We start from the raw sequence: 26,148 nt of genomic DNA, 5'->3' as shown, positions 1-26,148 counted from the left end.
CCCGAAGGCAAATAACACACACACACACACACACACACACACACACACACACACACACACACACATACCTGGAGGTTTTTAAATTTGACAAGTTGACAGAATATGCAAACATTGCTGCTACATTTTTTTTTTTAAAATGAGGGGTGAAAGTACCCATGCCTTTGGCAAATGGCTACATGACACGTCATGGAAGTGAATTTGACTGACAAAGAGGCTCCATTTTGAATCGCTCCTTCTGGCAATGTGAACATCAGTGGGGTAAATTGCACCTGAGACATTCGATCAGGGCAAAGATTAGTAGGAACTTCTTTCTGGGGAGATTTGGTACTGGCTTAGCGAATCCGGACCAGATCTACCCAGGGCAAATGCGGCAGTGAGAATGGGGCCTTGGATGCATCCATTAAATTCAGCATGGAGAAAAGGAGTGGAGGGGGAAGAGTCTTGCCATTCTCAACAGGAACAGACAAAAGGAGCCTCTTGTGGATTGTGTGTTTTCCCTCATTAATCGCTTTGGCTATCTTGACCACACTCTGAGGTTGCCGGAACACTTGTTTTCATTTGTATGGGTATGATATTGTGATGTCCTACAGACAAAGTAGTCTCCCTCTTTACTTCCGTCCATCTTCCTCCAGCCATATGGACAAAAATATGTGAGCCAAAGGACAAACTTTTAAGAATGATAAGAATGCTTCTGAACATAATCAAGAGTTTTCTGACTAGTCTTTAAGGTTTTCTGTCTCAATTATGCAAATACTCTTCATCAGGGTTTATTGTATTTTTATTGAAAAGGAAATCTCTTTTAGCATCTGTCTTTGCAATTTTGCAAAGCCTGGAGACAAAGGCCTGATTCTAAAGCTACCAAGGTTACTGAGGGTGTTTGGAATAGAACATGGACTAGTGCACAGAAGGAAAACCATAACTAGAAAACAGCCATGTAGCTACTTCTTATGTATCATAAATATGGGCCATGGAGACTGGAAATAGACTGACTTAAATAAGACTTCAATAGGATCTGGATCTCTTTATCTACAGAGCACCCTTTGAACCAGAGCTAGATCAATCCTTTATAAACTACATTAACTCAGAAACACTCATATCCTTGCTACTTACCATTGCAATAAGGTTTACATTATAAATTAGAGCCAAGAAGAAAGGGGGACAAATTTCGACCCATGTCTGGGGGGAGGGGGGAGTTTGTATATGTTATTTCTGTAATTTCTTGTTCGTATATCCTCCAACATTTTACAGAAATCGGGGTCATGTGTGGCCAAACAACATCAGCCTGGTCAAGATGGCAAAAGCTATTAATGTGGAAGAACATGCAGGCTGGGAGAGATTATAGCCATTTGCTTTTGCTTGAGCCTACTGACAAAGGGCAAGATTACACCTGCTCCTCTCTTTCCCCTGCTGTGCAAGTTACTTTTATACTTTGAACTCAGTTTTGAGTGAATGATGTAATCTGAAGGCAAATGGGGAAAGAGGGAGGAGGCAAGAGAGAAACTGGGACTTTTAAAAGCAGCTGAAAAAGTGGGATGACAGAGGAATAATTGGTACTGTCCCTGCCAAATCAGGACAGTTGGAGGGCATGTATTTTTGTTGTTTTCGGTCCTTACTTCCATTTCTCCTTCCTCATAGTGGAGAAAGGCAGGGTAGAAAACCATACCCTGAAGCTATCAATAAATAAAGCAAAATCCTTTAAGCCAGGGGTGCTCAAAGCATAGTCCTGGGCAAGCATGCAGCCCCCTTGATGCACCCTGACTCCCGAAATCACATTTTGGGTGCCTTTCCAATAAAAAAAGAGGATGGACCAGAGATGTAGCTATTGGTAGAGGGGAAAGAATCAGAATTCTGCCCTCCCCAATGAAATGTTCCCCTAGTCTCCAAATTACTAGCATTGTAGAGAGTGAGACCATGGAAACCATTCAAACCTAGAATACTTATATTTGCTGTGTATGCATTCCCTGCTTTCTTTTCTTCAGTTACCTCTATTTCTAAATGCTCAGCTGAGGTTTTAAGTTACTGTAATGCTAAAAATTTGGGGACTGAAGGAAAATTCATGGGGAGGAATTGCCCTCATTTTGGTTTCCCATTGCAGCTATCTTACTGTGAACTATCTCTTCTGAAAGCCCATAGGAGAAATAGCTCATTTTAAAAAGTGTCTCAGTCTGCAGCCATTCCTCCCATACGGTTTAATATGAAAACAAAAATTATTTTTAACCAGAAATGCACTTCCATTCACTTCCAATTTTGTTTTATCCCCATCTTGAGGCATTTTTGGCAGTACATGTTTCCCACCCCCTTACTTTCTAACACTTCATAGATGAAAACTGGGACATATGTGGTCAGGATGGCAAGAATTGTTAATGAGGAAGCATACACAAGCTAGGTGAAACTGCAGCAGTTTACTTTTGCCAGAGCCCCTTGGAAGATAAAAATTCTGCTGCCTCCTCTTGTCCTGCTGAGTTAACTGAGTGCAAACTACTTTTTCCACTTTTTAACCAAGTTTGCAGCAGCTGAAGTTAAGCTGAGGATGAAGGACAAAAGTGTGAGGAGGAGAGAAAACTAGGACATTTTAATAGCAACTGAAAAGGTGGGATGACAGAGGATTAATCAACATTGTCCCTGCCAAATCAGGATAGTTGGAGAGTATGCACCAAGAACCTCTGTGGCAATGGTGGAGGGGAATCTTGTACAATAGCTGGGGAAATTATTTAATGATGCATTCATGAGGATGGTGTATGTCCATCTCGAGAAAGACAGAAGGTCATATTTGGATCTCAGAGCAGTTCAATCTGGCCCCAGGGCCTGAGGTTCTCCACCTATAAACTATAGAGGGAGTAAGGTTAAATTTTGGTAGTCTGAAAATAGATCTTTGCAAGAGCGCAGACACAAGGAACAATGTAATTTCTAAGCAGCTTCGTGTCCCAATTTTGAGAAAAAAGCAGCCAATAATAATAATGATGATAAATAATCTTCCGAGAGTGCACACTGCACCCATTCTCTACACCAATGGCTTTGCCCATCTCAGTTATGAATGAATGAATGATGCTTCCCCACCTCTGTTTAGTCTACCCATTTCACTGGACCATCTAGCTGCTAGTGAGCTGCGACTTGCTCTGGATCTGTCAGAAGCAGCACCTGAATCTGCTAGTTTGTTCCTTTGTAATGGTTCCACCTTGGATCAAAGGCAGAGCCTGCACAGAGGTATATTAATTAATTAATTAATTAATTAATTAATAATACATTTAAAAAGGATTTATGAAATGTACATTTAGAGCAAGATTGGCCAAAGACACTTTGTTGATTGATGCAAAGGACAGGAGGGAGCCTCTGTGCACCTCCTTGGAAGGTAGATCAGGCAGTTCATTGCAGGGTATGGTATACACAGTTCTGTCTTCCAGCAAAGGAAAATTGGCAGGAGGCTCATAAGTATGGTCAGCGGGTTGTCACTGGTGCTCTCTTGCATCTGTTGCTTGAGGCAATCGTATTGCTTTGCCTCTCTATAGGACCGGGTCTGTTTTAGTGTCAAAGTTGGCTTTGAGCCTTAGGTTGCAAACCTAAACGCATTAATTATCTGAGATAATACCTCATATTATACAATGAGACTTGCAACTGAATACATAGGCATGGGACTGCACTGTGAATCAGTGATGTGTCCTGTCTCTACTCACTGACCACCTTGTAGTTTTAGTTTGCAGGATAGCTTTACTTGTGTTGCCCTTGTTTTCCCAGACAGGAGTCACTTCCAAACACAGAAAGACAGGAGACAGACTGCTGTTTGGCAGTATTCCTAGCCATGATGAACCATCCTTTCCAGTGCCTTCCTCTCTCACTAGCACTCCTGGTGTATTGCAGAATCAAGTATATATTCTGTTCAGTGGAGGAGGCTTCTCCAATAGACAGTCAAGCTATTCAGTTTGCAAACAAGATACTTCCTGACTGGAACACATCAAAATTATCCATGCCTTCAAACATTAAAAACCTGATAATTACAAAAACAAACATGAATTGGCACGGATGAGACTGAATGCATTTCTCAAGGTTGCAGTTCAGTATAGGCAAAGATATGCTGTTAGTTCATCTTTAACATATTAGGAATGATTTGGCCTACATTCATTATGGGAGGAGAGATGGTAAGTGCTCCTGGGAGGACAACTTATGATTAGATGGGTTAAGGGTAAGGCTGCTAAAAGTCTTTGTGCTCTTTCTCTGAAAACTATTGCTATAGACTGTATAAGGAATGGGTTAATCTGAGTTTTTCTTTCTATGTATATATTTGTATATATTTTTTTTATCAGATGCCTTTGATCAAATACAATAGATGAAGTGTGTATGTGTGTGTGGACTGAATCAGTGCTGTTATAAACTATATGTGCACTCGTGGGGAGGGAGGGAGGGAAAGAGAGAGAAAAAATAATGCCTGGAATAGAAATGATAATTCTCAGCAGTAAACAAACAGTAGGTAAACATGGACTTTATTTTATCTAGGCAAATACTGGCTCTGCAGTACAGTCAGCCCTCCATACCAATGGATTCTGCATCCACAGACTTCACCACAGACTGCATGGCTTGAAAATATCTCCCACGCCCCAAAAAATAAAAAAAAAATAAAAAAAAATCCAAAAAGCAAACTTTGATTTTGCCATTTTATAAAAGGGACACCATTTTACTATGTTATTGTATACAATGGGACTTGAGCATCCATGGAGTTTGGTATCCACAGCAGGTCCTGGACCCAAACCACAGCAGATACCAAAGACAAGTATTGTCTCATAATTATGGCTTGGTTGAGGTGAGTTAGACAAACATTATTTTACAGCATCAGGCTTCATCACAGACTGCAGTTACACCAGGGCTATATACAATTAGGTTATCCCAAACTCAGTAGTAAATATCTCCTTCCCTACTATGGCCATGATGGAAGGGAAATTTTGATATCTTTGATATATCATTATTGTCATACAAAATAAGGATGTCCAAGCAGACAAAAACTTGGGTGTCCTTCAAAATCCCGCAATAGAAGCTGTCCCACTTCAGACCGCAAATATGACTGTGTTCATGAATGTCATTTTTGAATGGTTTCTCTTATAAAATAGAACAAAAGCACTTACAAGCAAAAACACAGAACAAAAATCCACACTTATAACCTATCAAATCAGTGAGAAAGATTTAAACTGAGCTTGGTGTCCCAGCTTTGAACTTGTAGCATAAAATTTATTTTAAAAATCCCACAAAGTAATCCTCTTCCAAAATATGTGAAGTGATATAACCCTTGCAATCTAGCACTTCAGAATTTTTGCACGTTATTCCTTCTATATCCTGCTGCATCTCTCCATTAAATACCCTTGCCTCAGTTCTGAGAAGTATACAAGAAATTGCTATACTTTACAGGTTTGGGTCAGTACTGAAGCATGTGTGTTCATGTTGCCATCACTGAACAATATGAGGTGCAATTGTCCACTTTTTAAAGCATCTGTGAGTGTCCCTGGAGCCAAGGCCACCAACAATATGAAGGACCCGCTAACTGCATAGTGTGAAAGGGCCCAAGGCAATGAATGGCATCTGAATAGAAGAGACTTTAATCTGTCTATGGATTAAGACAGTAAGAGGAATAAGGGAACAGAATGAGAAAAATCTTTAAGAGAATTAGTTCCTGCATCAGCCCCAACTGGGTGTGGAAGGGTGCTGTGTATATGCCTTCAAGTTTCCTGTGGACCTATGGAGACACCATGTATTTCATTGGAGTTGCTTGGGCAAGGAAGATTCAGAGGTGTTTTTGCCAGTTCCTTCATCTGAAATATAACCTACAGCACCTGGTATTCATTGGCAGTCTCCAATCCAAGTAGTAACCAGAGTTGACCCTGCTTAGCTTCCAAGATCAAATGGGATCTGGTACCTTTAGGATATTTAGGTCCCAGCTGGGGATACTAGTGCCAAAATATAGCGCAATTGTCCTAAGCATACAGTTGGAACGTGAATGCCTCTTTGTTAGCTCTACATTCTTAACAACCCCTTACGTTCTAACACTTTAGCTATCCACAAGCTAAATTTATGAGTTTCGATCCACAATATTCTCAAACAACAAAAGTATTTGAGATTCATTTAAAAAAAAAGGAATGGAAACTATTACATGTAGCTCGGGGAATATGAGGAAATGGAACGTGGATAATTGATAAGTTCCAGTATAATCCATTAATGGGAAACAATTTTTTGCAGATGTCTTTGAAAAGCTGTAACACATAAACCTCATTCCCTCCTACCTGAGACTTTCTGTCATTTTTTTTCAGATGGAAATAATCATCAGTCAAAAATGTCGATTGAATATTTACATTTACATACTCTATCCATCACCATGCTGAACACAGAACTAAAAGAAAGCCTTTCAAACAATAGAAAAATATATTTTAGGTAGTCCAACCAGAGCCAGTATTCTGAAAGGCTGACCCCTTATGCCATGATTGAATTAATCATGGATGGAATCTGAACCTTTATTTCTGAAATAAGTTGGATCTTTCTAGGCTGAGAATGTGGCATGAGTCAGAGAATGTGACATGGAAGACTTCATGATATGTTTAAGAGAACTACCTGGAAGAACCCAGCTTTCACATAATAATCAGAATGCAGGAGTTACATGAGTTGTCTTAGTTTATATGAGGGCTAATCCTTTTATCTCCTCTTCCCAAACTTACCAAAGTTGAGTACTTCCTGGAACTGGATCAAGATTTATGCTATATGTTAGTTCTAGGTGGCATTCTGTTGACAACCAAAGGAGTTTTGTTTGTTTGCTGGATTTAACAGGCCTTTGGGAATTATTATTATTATTATTATTATTATTATTATTATTATTATTATTATTATATTTATAGATTGGGATGCAGGGTGGCTTACAACATTAAAAAACAGTACAATTAAAACATACAAAAATAGTACTTTAAAATAGAATTCAATTTCTACCATAATTAAAACAAATTAGATATAATTACAGCGCTTTAGAAATAAAGTTTAATAATAATAATAATAATAATAATAATAATAACTTTTAAAAAGATAAAAATGTTTACAATACATTAAAAAAATATAGCACCCCAGGCCACTCTTTTAAAGCTTTATGTTTTGAAATCCTGTCTGAAGGGGAAGGTCCTCACCGGTCGGCAGAAGGCCATTAAGGAAGAGGCCATTCTGATCTCCCTGGGCAGGAGTTCAAAAGTGTAGGGGCAGCCACTGAAAAGGTCTGTTTGTGATGGTGGTGGGATGGAGATAAGAGCCTTCCCTGCAGGTCTCAGAGCCCAGGCTGGCTCATATAGGGACATAAGGTCTGCCAAATGGCCGGCCTGAGCCATACAAGGCATTATAGGTCATCACCAGCACTTTGAATTGTGCTCAGAAACAAACTGGCAGCCAGAACTAACTGCTCATGTGGAAATAAGGGGCTGTGTTGTCTGTATTTATTGCTTTTTAATGGGTATGCTTTTAAATTGGTTTTAATTCAACTGATAGTTGCATGTTTTAGTGACATAGTATTTTTATCTGTGACTGTTTTGACTTTTTTAGGGCCTAAATATCCCAAAGGCACCAGATTACATCTGATATTGCATGCCAAGCAGGGTTAGCCCCAGTTGGTACCTCAATGAGAGACCATCAATTAAAATCAGGTGTTGTTTGTTGTGTGCCTTCAAATCGTTTCCCACTTATGGTAACCCTAAGGCAAACCTTTCATGGGGTTTACTTTGCAAGTTTCTTCAGAGGGAGTTTGCCATTGCCATCCTCCAAGGCTGAGAGAGTGTGAGTTGCCCAAGGTCACCCAGCGGGTTTCATAGTTGAGCTGAAATTTGAACTCTGGTCTCCAGAGTCCTAGCCTAACACTCTAACTACTATGCTATGCTGGCTGTTGAATGGTGCCATAGGCTATATTTCAGAGAAAGGAAGTGGCAAAACCATCTCTGAGTATTCATTGCCTAAGAAAACCCTGTGAAATGAATGGTGCCACCATATGTCAACAGGAGACTTGAAGGCACACAAACACACACAATTCCTTGATGGCTCAGATGTCAGTGAGTTAGTGAATCTGCTCTGGATTTCAGTCCATGTGTTAAGAGTTATCCAAGGTGCTGAACCCTATCTTCAATATGTACAGGAATTTGGGAAGCAGGTGCAAAAAAACCCAGAGCAAATTCACTACCCCACTGACATTAGACCCACTACCTTCATCACCTTTAATCCAAATGAAGTCTTATTGTGTTTAATGGTAAGTTGAGCTCTGACATAAAAACAAATAATGCATCTCAACGTTCAGACAACACATGGGCACAGTCTGAGTGGATCTATGCTACATAGTTTTTGCAGCTTGATACCACTGATATGGCTCCCTCCTATCCTGGGAATCCTGGGGGTTGCAGGTTGGCGAGATACTTATGCTGCATCTGCAGTACAGAATTAATACAGTTTGACACTGCTTTAATTCCCATGGCTCCATCCTATAGAATCCTGGAATTTGTAATTCATTGTAGCATCAGACCTCTACTAGAAAGGCTGGGTCTACTGACCCTGATTTGTGTACAGCACAGAAAATTCAAAGCACCTCACCAAATGACTAATCCTCAGATTCCAGGGGATGGAGCCATGGCAGTTAAAGTGGTACATCAGAATAAAGAGCAATTTTTTTGTTTGTTTGCTTCAGTGTGAAGTCGAAGACTTCAAATACTTTCATGGCTGGCATCCATTGCTTTTTGTAGGTTTTTCGGGCTGTGTGGCCACATTCTAGAAGAGTTTATTCCTGACGTTTCACCAGCATTTGTGGCTGCCATCTTCAGAGAATGCTGGCATGGAAGAGAGTTGGGTATATATATACTGTGTGACCCTGGATAGGGAGGAATAATTTTCATGTTAATCTGTGTATTGTTCTGTTGTTGAATGGCAAGGCCTCAGGGTAGGAGGATGTGCAAAGAGGATTAGTATCTGTTTAACTAGTGATCATTGTCTGCTGGGAAAACCTCGGACCCTGGATGATTTTTTTCATTTGCATTTTGCTGGTCTTGATTTTAGTGTTTTTCAGGACTGGTAGCCAAACTTTGCTAACTTTAAGGGTTGCTTCTTTCTTATTGAAGTTGTCCTGGTGTTTGTGGGATTCAATGGTTTTCCTGTGCATTCTGACCTGATAGCTGTTGGCATGGTCCAGAATTTCAGTTTTTTGTTTCAGCTTTGCAACTCATAATTATGGCTGCCAAGTTGGGAGAAAGAACCTAACAATCTCCTAATTATAGGAAGAGGTGTTAAATGAGGATGCCATCAACAAACACCTGCATTTTTCCCTTTCCAACAAGTTTCTGCAGTCTTGGGCTTGTTTTCTATTAGTATTAAGTCATATTCATTAAATATGAAAGGGGAACTGAGTTACTGAAAATGTCACAGGAGACGGTTTCTGCACCCTGAAGGATACTTCTTCCAAGTTTTACACACCAGGGCATAACTTTAATTTCTTTGCATGTTTTATTCCCTAGCCAAGCTCAAGTAACTTATGAAGAAAAACAAAACAAAACAAAACAAAACAAGCCTGTTTTAGCAAATCCACTCATAAAATCCCTCAGATTATATAGAAAATGGCACTGCCGGGACCATGATGTGACACTCAACTGTGGAAGATAATCATAAAAGCATTGACCTATTCCTTGCTGGTCATCCTGGTAGGACAGTTTTTATAATTAGTCTGCAAAGCTTCAGATCTTCCACTGTACTGATGCATTATTGAGCACAAGTTTGCAGGGCACTGGCTAGACAAAGCTTTGCAGACCAAATTTAGGACCATATGAGAAGGTATGAGTGGGTGATGAAAGAGAATTTCCATTCCAGTCTACCAATAGATGCTCTCTCAGACAAACAGACTGCTGTGGGTCGGAGAATAGTAATAGACATGAATTAGTTCTCTGGAAGATTTTGATGGAAAGCAAATCACCTCTTCTCTCTTGCTTCCTATTACCAAAGTTAAAGAAGACCCTTGCCTAATTTGTGGAACTCTTGGTTGTTGTGTATAAGCTTAAAGGATTCTCCCCCTGGGACAATGAGAGTGTAAAATTCTTGACACGTAAAGTTTTTTTTTAATGTTCTTGTGTGCCTTCAAATCATTTCTGACTTATGGCAATCCTAAGGCAAATCTATCACAGGTTTTTTTTGTGGCTGAGAGTGTATGGCTCACTAAAGGTCACCCAGTGGGTTTCCATGGCCAAGCAGGGAATCAAACCTGGTCTCCAGAATCATAGTCCAATGTTCAATCCATCACCATGCTGGCTCAGCAATAACAGCCACTGTATTAATTATAAACCTGCTGTGTGTTGAACTATGACTCTGAAGATCAGGTTTCAATTCCCCTCTTGAGCATAAACATCCATTGGGTGACTTTGGGTAAGCCTCAGGCTCATAGGAGAGCAATGGCAAGTCTCCTCTGAAGAAACTTGCTAAGAAAACCCCATTATAGGAATACGATGGCTTTTTGGGGGGGAATTGAGATAGAGAAGAAATATTGGAGAATAGTCCTATACTTTGTAACAGCAGCCAGGCTATAAATAGTTAAGAACTGGAAAATGGAAAATATACCCAATATAGATGATTGGTTGCAGAAAACTTGGGAATTAAGAGAAATGGACAAGCTAATGGCACTATTACACAACAAATCTGGAAAAAACAAAGAAAGGGAATGGGGTCCATTAGAGGAATATATGAATAAGATCTGGAATACTAACCTGTGATTATGGGGGAAATGATATAATAGATCGCAAGAGTATAATAAAAGAACAGGAAAACTAAATGGATAAGAAGAACATCAATTCATTTGCGATGTGGTGCTGGAGAAAAGTACTGAAGATACCATAGATGTCCAAAACCAAATGGATCCATGAACACATCAACTCTAAAATCTCCCTGGAAGCCGAGATGATCAAACTGAAGCTGTCATAATTTGGCCACATCATGAGAAGGCATGACACATTACAAAAGACAAGAATGGTAGAAAAGATCGAGGGAAGCAGAAAGAGAGGAAGACCACATGCTAGATGGATAGACTCTATTAGGGAGGTCAAGGCTAGAATTTTCAGGACCTAAGCAGCACAGTGGAAGACAGAGAGTCTTGGCAATCTCTCATCCTCAGGGTCACGGTGTGTCAGGGCAGACTTGAAGACAATTAACAATAAATAAACATCCCTTTTAAACACACACAAAAAATTGCTAGCACATTTGGTACTTAAATAGTATTCCATACTCCTTCCCATCCCTGCCTCCCCACTACATGATCTGTTTTCCTTTCTTTCATTTTACTACTGAAAAGTTAGAATGTTAGTAAACCTTTAATAACATCTCAGCAATGAACTAGTGGCTAGTAAAATCTCAATATAATACAATCAATAACTATAGAAATTCCACAGACTGCACCCTATGTTTCTCTCAGATTCAAAATGGGTAAATTAAAGTTTACTGGATTTGAGGTGGAGGAATCCCTATTTTTCTTCAGTTTTGTATCCTAATTTGCTGTCTCCCAAGTTCCTCTACAGTTCTACTAAGACATTATAGAAAATTGAGTTTGGCTTTGCCATTAGATGTTGTTGCTGTTATTGTTGTGTGACTTCAAGTCATTTCTGGCTTATGGCAACAGGATGTTTTTGGCAAGTTTGCCATTACCATCCTCTGAGGCTGAGAATGTGTGACTTGCCCAAGGTCACCCAGTGAGCTGGGATTCAAACCCCTGGTCTCCAGAGTCTAATGCTCAGACCACTACATGACACTGGATACCAATAGATACATAGATTCAAATCCTTTGTCAGCAGCATCTTGACCACCAATGGATGCACTGCAGAGCCAAAATAAATCTTCCTATCTCTAACTCTAGGAATTTTAGTCATGTCAAACTTTTTTTTTTTTTTAAAAAAAACCTGACAGATGAGTTTCTTCATGTATGGAAGAGGTACACACGTTCTCCTGAGTGCACCTGGGAGTGAATAAATCTGGTTCCCAAACAGCATGTCTTCACTAGTTTGCCTCAGATTTATGATTACTGGTTGACAATGGGAAAGGGTGAGGGGGCGAACCTGAAACAAAAGATGCAGCAGAGTGAGTAGTGTGCATGTAGCTGTCATGACTGTCAGTGGCTCTGCTGAAGACATGGAAATAAGGGGGAACTAAAATTTAAATATCTGGATCTACCAATGTGACTCAGTTGTAGAAGGAGTTGTGTTTTTGCATCAGAAATTTCTTTCAAACTTCATCCAAAAGAAGTGTGCCTACTTTGGTGTGAAAAATGTGGCAAGGGATGAGCAACTGAGAATATGTTATAAATAAATAAACTGCAACTTTGAAGCATAACATAAATGAATGGCTAGCCCTTGCCTGAATATAAACAAGAAACCATTGGTCTAGAAAGGAGCTGTCTTGTACAATCTTGGAAACAAGTGATAAAGATGTAAACTGAAATGTACTTTGCCAGGAGTTATATCTCAATATATAGTCATATACAGAAGCACCTACTGAGATGTGTATTTTTAAAAAGCCAAGGTTGAAATCAATATTCTGAGTGTTTGCCATGAGTACTTTAAAAAGATATGTGAATCAGGTTAGAAAATCAGCCTTGTTGATTTGTGAGGCACTGGTTTGCATATTGCCTGAAAACAAGTTGTGACTTCGGCTCTGCTGCTACAAGGGAGTTTTGACACCAAAACTACACTTTAGGATAAAGGTTGTTGGGCATGAATGGATTTATATCATACATACTCAGTGCCTTCTTTCTATAGTTTATTGTAATGATGGATAGAACTTGTTGAGTTGTTGTGGGCATGTCAGTACTCAGTATCCATTGTAGCATGATAGGAACACCAAACGCTAAGGGGATATCAGGAATTTATTCTATATAAAGAATCAATGGCAGTTAGTATCTCCACATATGAGTCACTAAGAGGATTCAATACATTTTGGTATTAGTATGTAACAGCATTTAATAGTGTACATAAAAATGGATGAGCTGTGCAGGTTCAGATCAAAGGCTAACCTAGTCCAGTATTCTGTTTCCCACCTTGGCCAATCCAAGGAAGAGGGACTTGAGAGCTACAGCTGGGTGGAGGTGGGATACTTTTGTTGGACTACAACTCCCAGAATCTCTGTAGCTAGTAAGGCATTGGCAATATGGTCTGCAGAATCCTGGAATGTATACTCCAAACCATAAGTTTTCCAACTACTTTCTGGGAGCAAGTATATTATTATTAATGCCTTACACAGTTAGCATGTATTTGTAAAAACAACAGCAAGAATGGCTTGGATCCAAAGAACTCTAAATGGAAGGTGAAACTATATTAAAGCTTTGTCAAACCAGCCCTCTGTCTCACTGCAATTATGTTTGTGTAAGGTAGTGGAATCATACTGGTTTGGAGGCATTCATTACTACACTTCTCTGTAATAGTACAAAGGTGCTGCTTTGGTGATTTATGGTCCCACATGTTCTCTTCTTCCTGCTCACCTTCCTGCTCTATGCCCTACTCTGCATACCTTTCAGTTTTATTACTTTTATTTTAATAATAATAATAAATAATAAAATCTTTATTTATATCCCGCCCTTCCAAAAAGATCAGGGCGGCTTACAACAATGCAACAAGTGCAAACAAATAACACAAGTGAGCAATTATGGCAATGTGATGTAATAAAAATTAGGAAAACAAAAATAGAAAAGGAAAGGAAAACAGCCTGCTTGGGAATAATGAGGAGGAGGGGCAGAGAACCATGCTCATGGAAATCATGTGTCCATCTTCATATAATAACTGCAACAGAAGGGACTATCACGCCTGAGACCATAATGGGAAAGCATTGATATTGGGAGTGATTTACAGGGGAAAAAGGCATTTACACTTGGTAGAGTGCACCTTTCCCCAATATCACTGCTTTCCTGTTTTGACCTCAGGTGAATCTGAAATGCAAAGCAACAATGAGAAAAACACAACATCATGTGATAAATATGGCCAAAGACATTATCCAACTTTAATTCTGATTTAAAAATCTTGTGTGATAATCTCCTTAGTGTGTTTCCTGTGAATTCTCGTATAAGAGCTAAAGCAAAACATCTCAGTGTGCAATATTACAACAAAATGAGAGTTCCAGTACCATATGAAAAATATGGTGAAAAAAGAAAATACAAGCAGTATCATCTAAACTCTAGGGAGGCATGAAGAAATTGTGAAAGTGGTTCTCTAAAGTTTTATACATAAATTTAAAGAAAACTGAAGACATTTCCTGGAACTGGAGTGAAGTCTGTCATGGAAAACACATCTGCTAAGCTGGCAACAGCCCTTTCATGAATGAAAGTGGCTTTCACTTATTGGAAGGGTACCTCTGAATACTGCCAGAATATATTCAGTATCTATTTAGGCTGTGAAAGTTGGACAGCGAAGAAAGCTGACAGGAAGAAAATTAACTTATTTGAAATGTGGTGCTGGAAGACAATTCTGTGGATACCATGGAATGCCAAAATGACCATAAAATGGGCCCTAGTGCAAATCGAGCCTGAACTCTCTTTAAAAGTCAAACTGAGGTTATTGTACTTCAGCCATATCATAAGATGATAGGACTCATTAGAAAAGTCCCTAAGGCTTGCTAAGGCAGGAGACAGGAGGAAATGCAGAAGATGACATTACAGCTGGGTAGATTCAATGAAGACAGTCATGGACCTGAGTCTGCAGGATCTGAGAAGGTCTATTGATGATAGGTTGTTTTGGAGGTCTCTCATTCATAGGATCAACATAAGTTGAAGTCAACTTGATGGCATTTAATAATAGCCACCACTTCTGTATCTGTATTGTGAAGAGAATATTTAATCAGTTGTGAGATGAAATATTGGTTGTGAGAAGAGAGCCTGTGAAGGGAAAATACTTGAGGGAATGAAAATACTGAGATGCCTGAATATTTCCTAGAAAATGGATCCCCCCCTGAGATGTGATCACTTTGCTTCTGTTCTCAGAACCAAAGATACAGCTACAATTTGCAATAAGATATTTGCTACAAGTTGTTTCATATGGATGCAATTTATGACAAGGTAATATCTTGCTGTATTGCAACAATATGAGAAAGTATTAAAAGTAATCCATACATCAATGGTTTTGGTGACATATAGATCTTTGTGGCACTTCTTCCTTCCTCTCTTAACAGTGCACTGTGATTTAAGATGTCCTGGATCAATTAACCCCAGTAATTTGACACACCTATACCAGACAAGTTATGTGGTATGGTTAACAGGACAAGAACAAATGAGAATCCTACTTAAACTACAATTTGAAGGTGGTTTTAAGGAAAATCTTGGCTTGTTTTGAAACTAGTTATGATAGTCTTCTGCGTCAGAAATAACATGAAATTATGGTTAATTAATCCAAGTGACCTCTGACTGGATAATTAATCCAAATTTTTTTGATTAATATATGGAGATGTGTGCATTTGAAACATGTGCTATACTACTAGTTTTCAAGCATTCTTTAACCAACTCTGAAATATATATTTTTGGTAAACTAATACAGTATATAAACTAATATTTTAAATAATAATTCCCATTAAAGAGCTTCCCCTCACCCTTACATATTTATTCTGTAAATAATACTCATGAAAATGGCCTGCTTGGAAAGGAATCAAATTATAACTTTGCATTTCTCAATTTTCTGAGCCTCCTCCATGAATACTAAAAAAAGGCAAGAGACGAAAGGGCACATAGAACAGCAATGTTAACATAAAAAAAAGCTAACACTTGTAATGAAAGCTAATAGAAGTCTTGAACTACAATTTTGCCATAAATATTGCAGAAATTGACAATTCACAAGCTTGCCAGCTGCTCAGATCCATTTAGTGAATCCCATTACTATCAATAAAAGAATTCTCAAGCAAAACAGCAAATGATGTTTGATGGAAAGAGGCATTTTGCTGACAGATGGTGGTTCCTTCTTTGGGCAGAATTTGTATGAGAAGAAGTACACATTTTTGGATCTCACTTTTAGATTTTGGACTTTTTATAGCTTGACAGTTTATTGATAGTTTATTTTGGACTTTCTATAGCATGACATATCACATAACAATTTAGAAGTCAGGAGGAGGACAGAACACCAAGACTTCCTCTCCTTCCCATTTTGTATTGCATTTACTTGTGAGGGCTTTATGCCTTAATAACAAATGCACAAGAAGCATTATTAAGTTACCTAAAAATTTTTTATGGGACATTTTATCTTAGACATTGTGAAACTGAATCTTCTGAATCTGTGGAATCTCTTATTTTAAAAGATAATGTGGGAATGAAGACAGACATAGGCTGCCCTTATATGTGAAACTAAAGCCACAGTTAAGCCATAATTTAATTTCTTCTGTATAATAATAATAATAATAATAATAATAATTTATACCCCTCTCTTCAGCCAAAGGCTATCTGAGTGGCTTACAAATTGTTAATTAGATATATTGTTAAATCTGTACTGTTCTTAACTACTTTGACAGAATGGGGGAGTATCATTTTAATAAATTCCCAGTCATTTTGTAGTCACCTCAACACTTTCCATTTGGCCAGAAAGAGCAATAAAGCAGGATCCCATTTTGCTTCTGCCATTTCCTGACTTCTTCATTTGTACAAAATAAGAATTGTGGTGTAAATAAACTTTAGTTTGCTAAACAGGCCAGTTGATCAAGCCCAAATTTGAAACTGTCTTGTACAGCAATAAACTGGTGTCTTTGAAACCATTATTATTAGTTTTCACTTTGCAAATATCCAGGGAGCAGGCAAAGGTGAAATTGTATTCTGTTTTTTTCTCCTCCTGGAGAGAGGATTGGGAGCAGATTGTAAGCCGTTGCTTGTTTTTTTCTGGCTGCTAAACTGTGGCTTAGTGTTATGTGCAAACCCTCCCAAGTGATGGCAGCAATTTCAATATTTTCTGTCATGAAATGAAAAATCTCAGCCACTTCCACTAAACTTTCAGAATGTCTCTCTGACATCACCGGTAGATTGCATAATTTGCTGAAACATATGTGAGTAAATGCTCTCTATGGTGTTTGAGATACTTGCAACCCATGAGTGAAGTCAGAAAGGCATTCTAAAGTTCAGCAGAAGTGGTTGAATTGTTTTTTCATGGAGCAGAAAGTACTAATCCTCCTCCAGCTTCCTCCTTGACTATCCAGATCTCTTTTTTAAAATTTCACAAGACGTTGTGCCTGTTTGTGCATGGGGGTTTAATTGCTTACATCACTGTTAAGTTAGAAGTCAGTGATTTCTCTGCCCTGGGTATTAGCATTGCCACACAGCAGTAAAGTCTTCAACTTCTCAAATTAAGAGTAATACTGAAACAATGTTACTGCGTGAATGACAGGAGAATACATGGGAGAGATCATCATGGGGAGATTTCTCTGCCCCAAATACATATTTCCACTTCGCTGCAAGTTGCTTCTAAACTTCAAAATATTGATTCAGCTGTGCTATTTAACTTATCCTCTGTGCTTAAGACAGACTTTGTGTAATTTTGTATGAAAAAGCAACCACACTATGAAATAACAGTTGGCCCTCTTAGCAGACAAAGTTCTTTCTCCATGGAAAGAAAAAAAGTTGCTTCCATGCCAGCTTTTCTCTCTGAAACTGTCGGGCTTTTTTTTTTTTTTAATTCACTCACTTTTTATTGTTTGTCCACATGTTTCTTTCTTTTCCCCTGTGTTTTTACCCCCTTTTTCTTCTGGAGCTGATTGTTTTTGTGATTATTTTCTTATGCATTCAGTTGTAACATTTTTGTCCATATAGTGTATGGACAAAAAATTACTATTCATGCTTTTCATAACTGTACCATTTACATTTCTGAATTCTTCTCTTTTCAAAGTTTTTCCATAGCAATATGAAATTTATTATAAAAATTAAAAAAAAAACCACAAAACAAATTAATTGTTTAAAATGGGGGCAAGTAGCATAGTCTTCATTAACCTGCCATCTCTGTTCATCAGGATTTTATTGCAAAATGAGCTAAACTTACATTTTTAAAAAATAAAAATAAAATGGCCCAATAAATGGCCTTGGTCACAGGGAAAGATCTTGCTGGATAATACTATAGGAATATTTGGTATCTAAATTAAGAAAAGTGCAACAGGGCTAGTGCAATATGAGCTTGTGGTAGAAACAAAAATAATTATTCAAGATGTTCTTGTAAGGTAAAAAGAGGACAATGAAGACACAAAAGTGTGGCCCTAAACCTAAAAGGAATGTTGCGGAACAAAAAAGTCTAGGGGAAAAAGCGATACTACAAGAAATGGCTCAGTTTATTAAGAGCAAAATAAAAGAAGTGAGTTAAAAATATTATCAGTCTTACAGTCTTACAGACATAAGTCGCATAAGATCTGTGTGCTTTGCCTGAAGATAGAATCAAATAAAAATATAAAATATCTTATAAAAATGCTAGTATAGCCAGTATGTACAAGGTTAAGAAACTATATATCGCAACCAATGAGCAAAGTATATGGAGATGTCAGACATTCAAAGTAGAAATACAGGAAGATTTTCAACACCTCCAAAAAAACATGTGGGAAGGATAACAATGCGAGCCCATTACAGATATAAAATTAATAGAAATAAAATCAGTTGTGTTTCAACAAAAGTCTTCTTCAGTGGTCAAGATTGGCTGTTGTAACAGATTAGGAGGTATATCAATTTGTGTGGACACATCCAGTATGAGTAAGTAATTAGTTATCCAATATAAACTGTATCCTGGATGTCCCACAAAGGAATAAGAGAAAATGTCAAACATTCCGCTATTATGAGACAGACAGAAGCAGTCTGCTGGTGACACATTATGCATTACAGCTTTCTGTGGAAAGAGCAAAGAATGACAATGTATTACCTGAATGGATAAGCAAAGGCTATATCAATGCTGAGGTCGCTCTGTGTCTTGTTTGCACAGTCCACGCTGAGCCGCAGTCCGCCAGAATAGCCACCACATGTTGCAAATGCAAAGATTGCAAAAAGCTGTGAAAAGAAAATGAATCCTTTTATCATACCCTCCAACACTGAATAGATGAAAACCAGGAAACATGTGGCCAAACAACATCAGAATGTGATCAAGATGGCAAAAGTTATTGAGGAAGAATACAGAAACCAGGAGAATCTGCAGCTGTTTGCTTATGTCAGACCCCACTGGGAAGATCAAGGTTCTACTCTATCATTTCCTCTCCCCCTCTCCTGAGTTAATGGAGTGCAAAAGTTATTTGCATTGAACTCTTTGAAGCAAGTGAAGTAAGCCCAAGACAAATGGAGAAAGTGGGAGAAGCAGAATGAACCTGGGACATTTTAAAAGCATCTGAAACAGTGGGATGACAGGGGATTAACTGGGATTGTTCCTGCCAAATTGGGACAGTTGGAGCGTATTGTTTGGCATGTGTACATATTTATAGAGTAGCAGTTAGGATGGGGTTGCAGTTACTCCTGCCCTATGAAAGAATGGAAAGATAGGCAGATGCCAAAAGGTCTCACTATAATGTAGTCTTAATATAATTGCCATTGCTCTTAAATGGAAAGTTCGTGACTTTTCCTTCCATGCTAATAATAATTTTGAATAGGAGCAGAGACCTTCAGTGTCACAGAGAAACAGACAGCAGTTGAAGCAGATTTATTTTCAGGGGTGAGGGGGAGAAAAGAAGGAATTCTATTTCTTTTTCATTTAGAACTGAAATTTTAGAAGTATATCCTGACCTAAAAATTTGTGGTAGCTGATAAAATGAAAAACAAAAGCAGCAACCCTCCCCCAAAACAAGACAAGACAAGACACTTCAGTTGAAAAATTACTGAAATTCTTTGTCATTTTCAAGCTACACCAGTACACATTGCTTCATGCTTAGACCTAGACAGACGAAGTCTCACCAATATTCCCCTCTCAGGACTTACTGACGCCCGACACCATTTTGCATGGATTTTTATTTTTAGAAACATGAGCCATATTTAGGAGATCCTCTCACAAATACATCAGACACCATTGATTTCTATGTTTGTAATCAGGAGCCTGAGAGCCAGCATGGTGTAGTGCTTTAAACATTTGACAATGACTCTGGAGACCAGGATTTGAATCCCTGTACATCCAAGGAAACCCATTGGATGACCTTGGGCAAGTCACACTCCCTCAGTTTGAGAAGGAGACAAAGGCAAACCTCTGGAAATCAGAATCATAGGGTTGGAAGAGACCTCAAGGGCTCTCCAGTCCAACCTTCTGCCATATAGGAAGGCGCAGTTAAAGTACTCCCGACAGATGGCCACCCAGCCTCTGTTTAAAGACCTCCAAAGAAATTAAACCAAACCAGCAAATTGAAATGTTATGAAATTAATTCATCAAATAATGAAAAAATGTTATTACTCTCCATGAAGACTCTTGTTTCACAGATGAACAACTGAGACTTAGGAGCTTATCAGATAAACTTTAAAACTGGATCAAGCTTCCTGGGCTGCAGCCGGTATGAGGGATGGAAGCAGGGATGATCACATGCTAAACTGCCACCTAATCACCACCCACCATCAGCTCGGGTCCCAGCCACACTCCGCCAGCACTTTTTAGAAACTGGAAAGCTTCCCACTTCAAAATAGTGTGGTGGAGCATGGCTGAGACCCAACTTGGACCCAGGCTGATGGCGGGCAGTGATTAGGAGATGATTTAGTATGCAGTAATCCCCGCCTCCATCCAGCGTCCCAGCTTCAGCCCGGGAGGCTTGATCCAGTTTTAAAATTCATCTGATAAACTCCTAAATCTCAGTTTTTCATCTGTGAAACAAGAGTCTTCATGGAGAGCAATAACCAGAAACCCATAATGGAATAAAACAAGCCACAACTTTTATTAAAAATCTAGTGCAATATACTGCAGTAGCGAGGGGAGACCAGTACAGCAATGCTAATCCATCTGCCCTTATTTTACTACAGGCCTACTGGATTAGCCTGTACTGAACACAGTACTGCAGATGAGGCACGATCAGTGCAGAATATAGTGAGACTATTGCTTTCTTTTTATTGGAAACTACAATTCCGTTAATGCAGGCTAAAATATTATTTCGCGGTTTTGCTGCAGCATCCCACTACCAGTTCGACTTATGGTCAACAATGATCCCAAGATTCCTTTGAATTCTGTTCCAATCTTCCAGTGTGTTAGCTATTTCTCCCAGTTTTCTATCATCCACAAGCCTGATAAGGATTCTCTCTAACCCATTATATGCCAGTGGTTCCCAGTGTTTGGTCTTTCAGATGTCTTGGACTTCAGCTCCTATTATTCCAGACTGTTGGCTGAGTTGGCTGTGGCTTCTGGGATTGGAGGTCCAAAAAAAAGTATGACCAAAGGTTGGGAACCATTAATCTAAGTCACTGATAAAAATATAGAAATGTGCATGGTTAGGCAAAATCTTATGAAAACAAATTTCTCACAAGATTTAAGAGTTTAAAAAGGGGCTGAAGACCTTTTTATTTAAACAGGCATTCCCTGATATGAGCCCCGATTAACCTCTCCCTCTTCCCTACGTCAGCAGTGGCAAGCTGGCTGTGAGTTTTTATTATTGTGTTTATTGGATTTTAACTTGTATGTATATCTTTTATGTATGTATTATATTATGTGATATGTTGTGCACCGCCCTGATTCTATAGAAGGGCGGTATATAAATAAATTTATTATTATTATTATTATTATTATTATTATTATTATAGAATGCAAAACAAACTAAAAGTAAAAAAAAAAGGTGCTTAAGTTTTTCCATTTTATATACCCGAACTTCTAGGTGCAATAATTACACTAATACAAGACTACTATAATTGCAACAAAAATGACAATACAGCCACCACCAACCTGGTGCCCTCCACCAACTCCCATGACTCCAACTGCGCCTGACTTGGAATGATGGGAGTTGTAGTCCAACACAGCAAAAGGGTACCACTCTGGGGATATATGCCAAGTCTTGCCTCATTCACATTCAAGTGGTATGCTTTTCCCTGCATTTGCTAGCAGACAGATATAGACACCTTCCTCAGGCCTACTAGTCCTGCATGACTTTTGCTGTGGTGTAGGAAGCAACATCAGAGATTAGTCCTTTCCATTTAGAAATGGGACTCATTGCTGCTCATTGCTTCCCCTGTTCTGTGGGCAAGGTGAGGTCATTCAAAGAAGCACGGGGAAGAATCTTTTCTGTCTGAGTGTCTTGTACTTTGCATGTGCATGTGTACATCTCTTATAATAGACCGAACAGGAACTCAGGTATTTCCTGCACCGTGCGAAATGCATAATGTAGAACTTATCCACCTCAGTGCAGGGGAAATGCATAAATCCTTATTTGGCATATTGTCCCTGAAATCTTAAAAGAGGAAATGCAAGTCCCTTACTTGTACTTCTTCCAATGTCCAAACCAGCCTGGGGGCATGGAGGATTTTAAAAGAAATCAAGCAAAGGAAGCAGCAGAGTTCCATTCTTCACTTGAAATTGCTCTGAGGTAAAATTAGAAAAGGACACAATTTTTGTGATGGATTTAAAATACCCCTGCTTCAGTCATGGGAGCTCATGAACCACCTGAGTCAAAGGCTTTATCCGTCTAGACCACAATAATATTTTTACTTTATTTTATTCTCATTTATTTGATTTATGCCTCACTTTTCTCCCAGAACTAAGACTAATAGCCACACACGCAACAATAGTAAAAGATATAAAAAGATAAAGTAGCTGCAGATAAGATCAGGGAGAACATTAAGGTGCTAAAAAAATTATGTAAATTATGGTACTAAAGCACTCTGTGTGTGTGTGCCTCCAAGTTGCTTGTCAATCTATGGTGACCCCATTAATCTGACAGGGTTTTCATAGGCAGGGAAGACACAGAGGTGGTTTTGCCAGTTCCTCTGAACTTTGCCAGTTTCCTCTGAAATATAGCCTAAAGCACCTGGTATTAGTTTGTGGTCACCCATTCAAGAACTAACCAGGGCTGGCCCTCTAAGCTTCCAAGATCAGATGGGATCTGGTTGTTTTAGGGTTTTGAAGTGGCTATTGATTTTTTAAAAGCAATTCCAATGCAATTTAAAATATAGCACATGGTCCCCTTCTCAGCAACCTCTCCCTCCCCCCGCTCAAAGGCCTCACAGCCTGGTTAGACTTGTATGGAAGAATATTTATTTTATTTATGTTATTTATATGCTGCCTTTCTCCCAGAGTGGGAACTAAGGTAGCTCACAAATAAAACTGGTTAAAAACATACCAAAAACAATTTTAAAAACAATTAAAATCAAATTTATCTGACAATTAAAATTAATTTCATTTAAACATTATAAAATTACATTCAAAATACAAATGTTAAAAATATAAATAAATACAACACGCACCAAAATTCCTGAGAGTAATTAAATATTAAAAGTCTGCTTGAAGTGAAAAGTTTTTGGCTGCCGGAGAGAGGAGAGCAGGGAGAGGGTCAGCCTAGCCTCTTGTGGAAGGGAGGGAGCAGCCACCAAGGAGGCTGTTTCTCGTGTACAGTATTTTCTAGTATTTGTCATAGGAAAGCTGAATTTATAGTCTTTACGTTATGTGAGCAGAAAGCTTTGCAGTTTCTTTGTAAATAGATCACTGAAAATGAGCAATCCAACAGTTACACTATGTCAAGATGAAGATATTTAATATTTTTATTTAAACACTGTAAATAACTGTTTGTTGTTAATTGCCTTCAAATCAGCTTTGACTCAAGGTGACTCTATGAATGACAGCCCTTCTAGAGGCCAGGTCATCAACAGCCCTGCTCAAGTCTTGCAAACTCTAGGCCATGGCTTTAAGATTATCTGCAGCAGCCCTTCTCTCTGTCCCACCCACTCTCTCAAGCGTATTTGGTGGGAACAAGGGAGGAGGCCTTCTTGGTGGCTGCCCCCAGACTTTGGAACCCACTCTGTCCTTGCTGTCTTTCTGGCTACAGGTCAAAACATTTTTGTGCTGCCAGGCCTTTACAGACAAGTGAAGTTGGATTCTTAATGCTATGTGGTGTTGGTTTGAAAGTTTTTTAAGGGTCCGTATATAGTTTTTTATTTTTATTGTTTTTAAAGCATTTTAACATTTTAATTGTTTTAATATATGATTGTCTAATTGTATATATTATACTTTAATTTAACTGTTGTAGTGTTTTAATCTGCATTATTTTAAGATGTTGTTAGCTGCCTTGAGTTCAGCCATTGGGAGAAAGGCAGGATATAAAATGATGATGATGATGATAATAATAAAATAATAATAATTCTTTGATTGAATCAATCCATCTGTAATGTGGCGTTTCTCTTTCCCTACTGCTTCCAACATCACTAAGCATTGTTGTCCTTTGTAATGAGTCATTCGTCTCATGATATGCTAAGTACAATACATTAATTTTGGTAATTTTGGCTTCTAGGAAAGTTCAGTCTTGATTTGCTCTCAGACCCATTTATTTGTCCATGATAGCAGAACCCGCCTCCTACAGCATCACATTTCACATGAGATGGTTTTCTTCTTGTCAGTTTTCTTCACTGTCCAGCTTTTACAATTGCACATAGAGATCGGAAATACATGGCATGGCTGATTCTAACTCTGGCACTTAATCATACAGCTTTACACTTGAGGATCTTGCCTAGTTCCTTCCTAGCTGGCCTTCCAAATCCTAGTCTTCTGATTTCTTGACCATGGTCAAGACTACACTACAATACCAAAATCACATTTTCAGATGCTGGTTTACTTATTGATAAACATCTCACTCCCTAAAGTTTAAGGTACAATCCTAGCAGGAAATCCATCCTGTTTGTGGGACTACACTTCACAAACATAGGCCTTGTCTACATGGGCCAAAAGGCCCATTTCCCCCATGTTCTGGCATCATGCTACTTGGGCAATGCACAGCCCAAACTCTGGTTCTGGCATGGGCAGGCTGGATGGTGTCAGGTACATCCTGCACCAGAAACAGGGCATAACAAGGTTTGCACAAACTTTAAAAAATTACTGGTTGCTCTTGATCTTCTGAGAAGATCCAGAGCCTTCCATTTCCATGCCACAGCAGTTATCTGCATGGGCATCCTGCTGGACCACCCAGTGTACCCACTGCCACCATAGGCCACTCGTATATAGGCAGTTCCCAAAGCTGTGAAAGCTGGGCAGTGAAGAAAGTGGATAGGAAGAGAATCAACTCATTCTAGATACGGTGTTGGAGAAGAGTTCTCTGGATACCTTGGACTGCTAAAAAGACAACTAAAAGGGTCCTAGAGCGAATCAAGACTGAACTCTCCCCAGAAGCCATAATTACACAACTGAGTTTGTTGTACTCTGGATATATCAGAGAAGATATTATTCATTAAAAAGACAATAATGCTTGGTAAGGTAGAAGATGTAGGACAAGAGGAATACTGCACTGCAGATGGATAGACCGAATCAAGGAATCAATAGCTGTGAATCTGCAAGACCAAAGTAGGGCTGTTGAAGATAGGAAATCTATCAGGCCACAATAAGTTGAGAATCACTTGATAGTGGTTAAAAACCACAATAACGGCCTTCATTGCTCATATAAGGACCCAAACAGTGTGTGATATAGGGGTTAGGGAGCACCAACACTTCAGCAGACTGACTCTTCTGGCCATTCTCATAAAGGAAGAAAAAAGTTATTTAAAATGTTAAAAATGTATCACAGGTAACAAATTGTGAAGGATGTTTCCCAGGAGACCAAGAGTATTGTTTAAAAATGAACTACAGCTAAAAGGTAAGGTCAAGTATTAGCCAGCATGAGAATACAAAAATAAGCATTGTTAACTCAGTTATATAGGCACTATTGGAAGAAAGAAAAATCAATATACTTCAAAACAGTAAAGAATTTACCCCTCTTTGAAAACCTGGCAGATTTATGATGGTATGTTACTTTTGTTGCAATGAGATCAAGGACAGAATTTAAGTTTATATAAATATTAGCTACTTCTATGAACACAAAGCAAACCTAGCAGGATAAAGCTTGTTGGAGCTGTAGCCTGTCTTTAAAATCCTATAAATCTATAATGTTCCCTCTGTTGCAGTCCTTCATGTTCCATTCTCTCCCCTGTTGTCCTTGTGCTGCTCTTAGCAGGCTTGCAGTAACTATCATAAGACCATTTAGAATTGTATTTTAGGATGTGCTGCAAACTCAAGCTGTAGTTGA

The 26,148-nt window shown here is 38.7% G+C and overlaps 1 protein-coding gene across 2 annotated transcripts in view; it reads right to left on the bottom strand.

Annotated features, from left to right (window-relative positions):
• SYNPR (synaptoporin) overlaps positions 1 to 26,148 on the bottom strand; it is an 88,642-nt gene that overhangs the window by 24,908 nt on the left and 37,586 nt on the right. For both annotated transcript variants that reach the window (XM_042454296.1, XM_042454295.1), the window contains one exon: positions 18,864 to 18,988. In XM_042454296.1, the coding sequence (XP_042310230.1) occupies positions 18,864 to 18,988 (125 nt within the window). The remainder of the gene's footprint in view (positions 1 to 18,863; positions 18,989 to 26,148) is intronic.

Source organism: Sceloporus undulatus, chromosome 2 (assembly GCF_019175285.1).
Source record: "Sceloporus undulatus isolate JIND9_A2432 ecotype Alabama chromosome 2, SceUnd_v1.1, whole genome shotgun sequence".
Taxonomy (NCBI): Eukaryota; Metazoa; Chordata; class Lepidosauria; order Squamata; family Phrynosomatidae; genus Sceloporus; species Sceloporus undulatus.
Note: the sequence above shows the minus strand (reverse complement) of the source record. Positions and strands in the feature narration are given on the sequence as shown.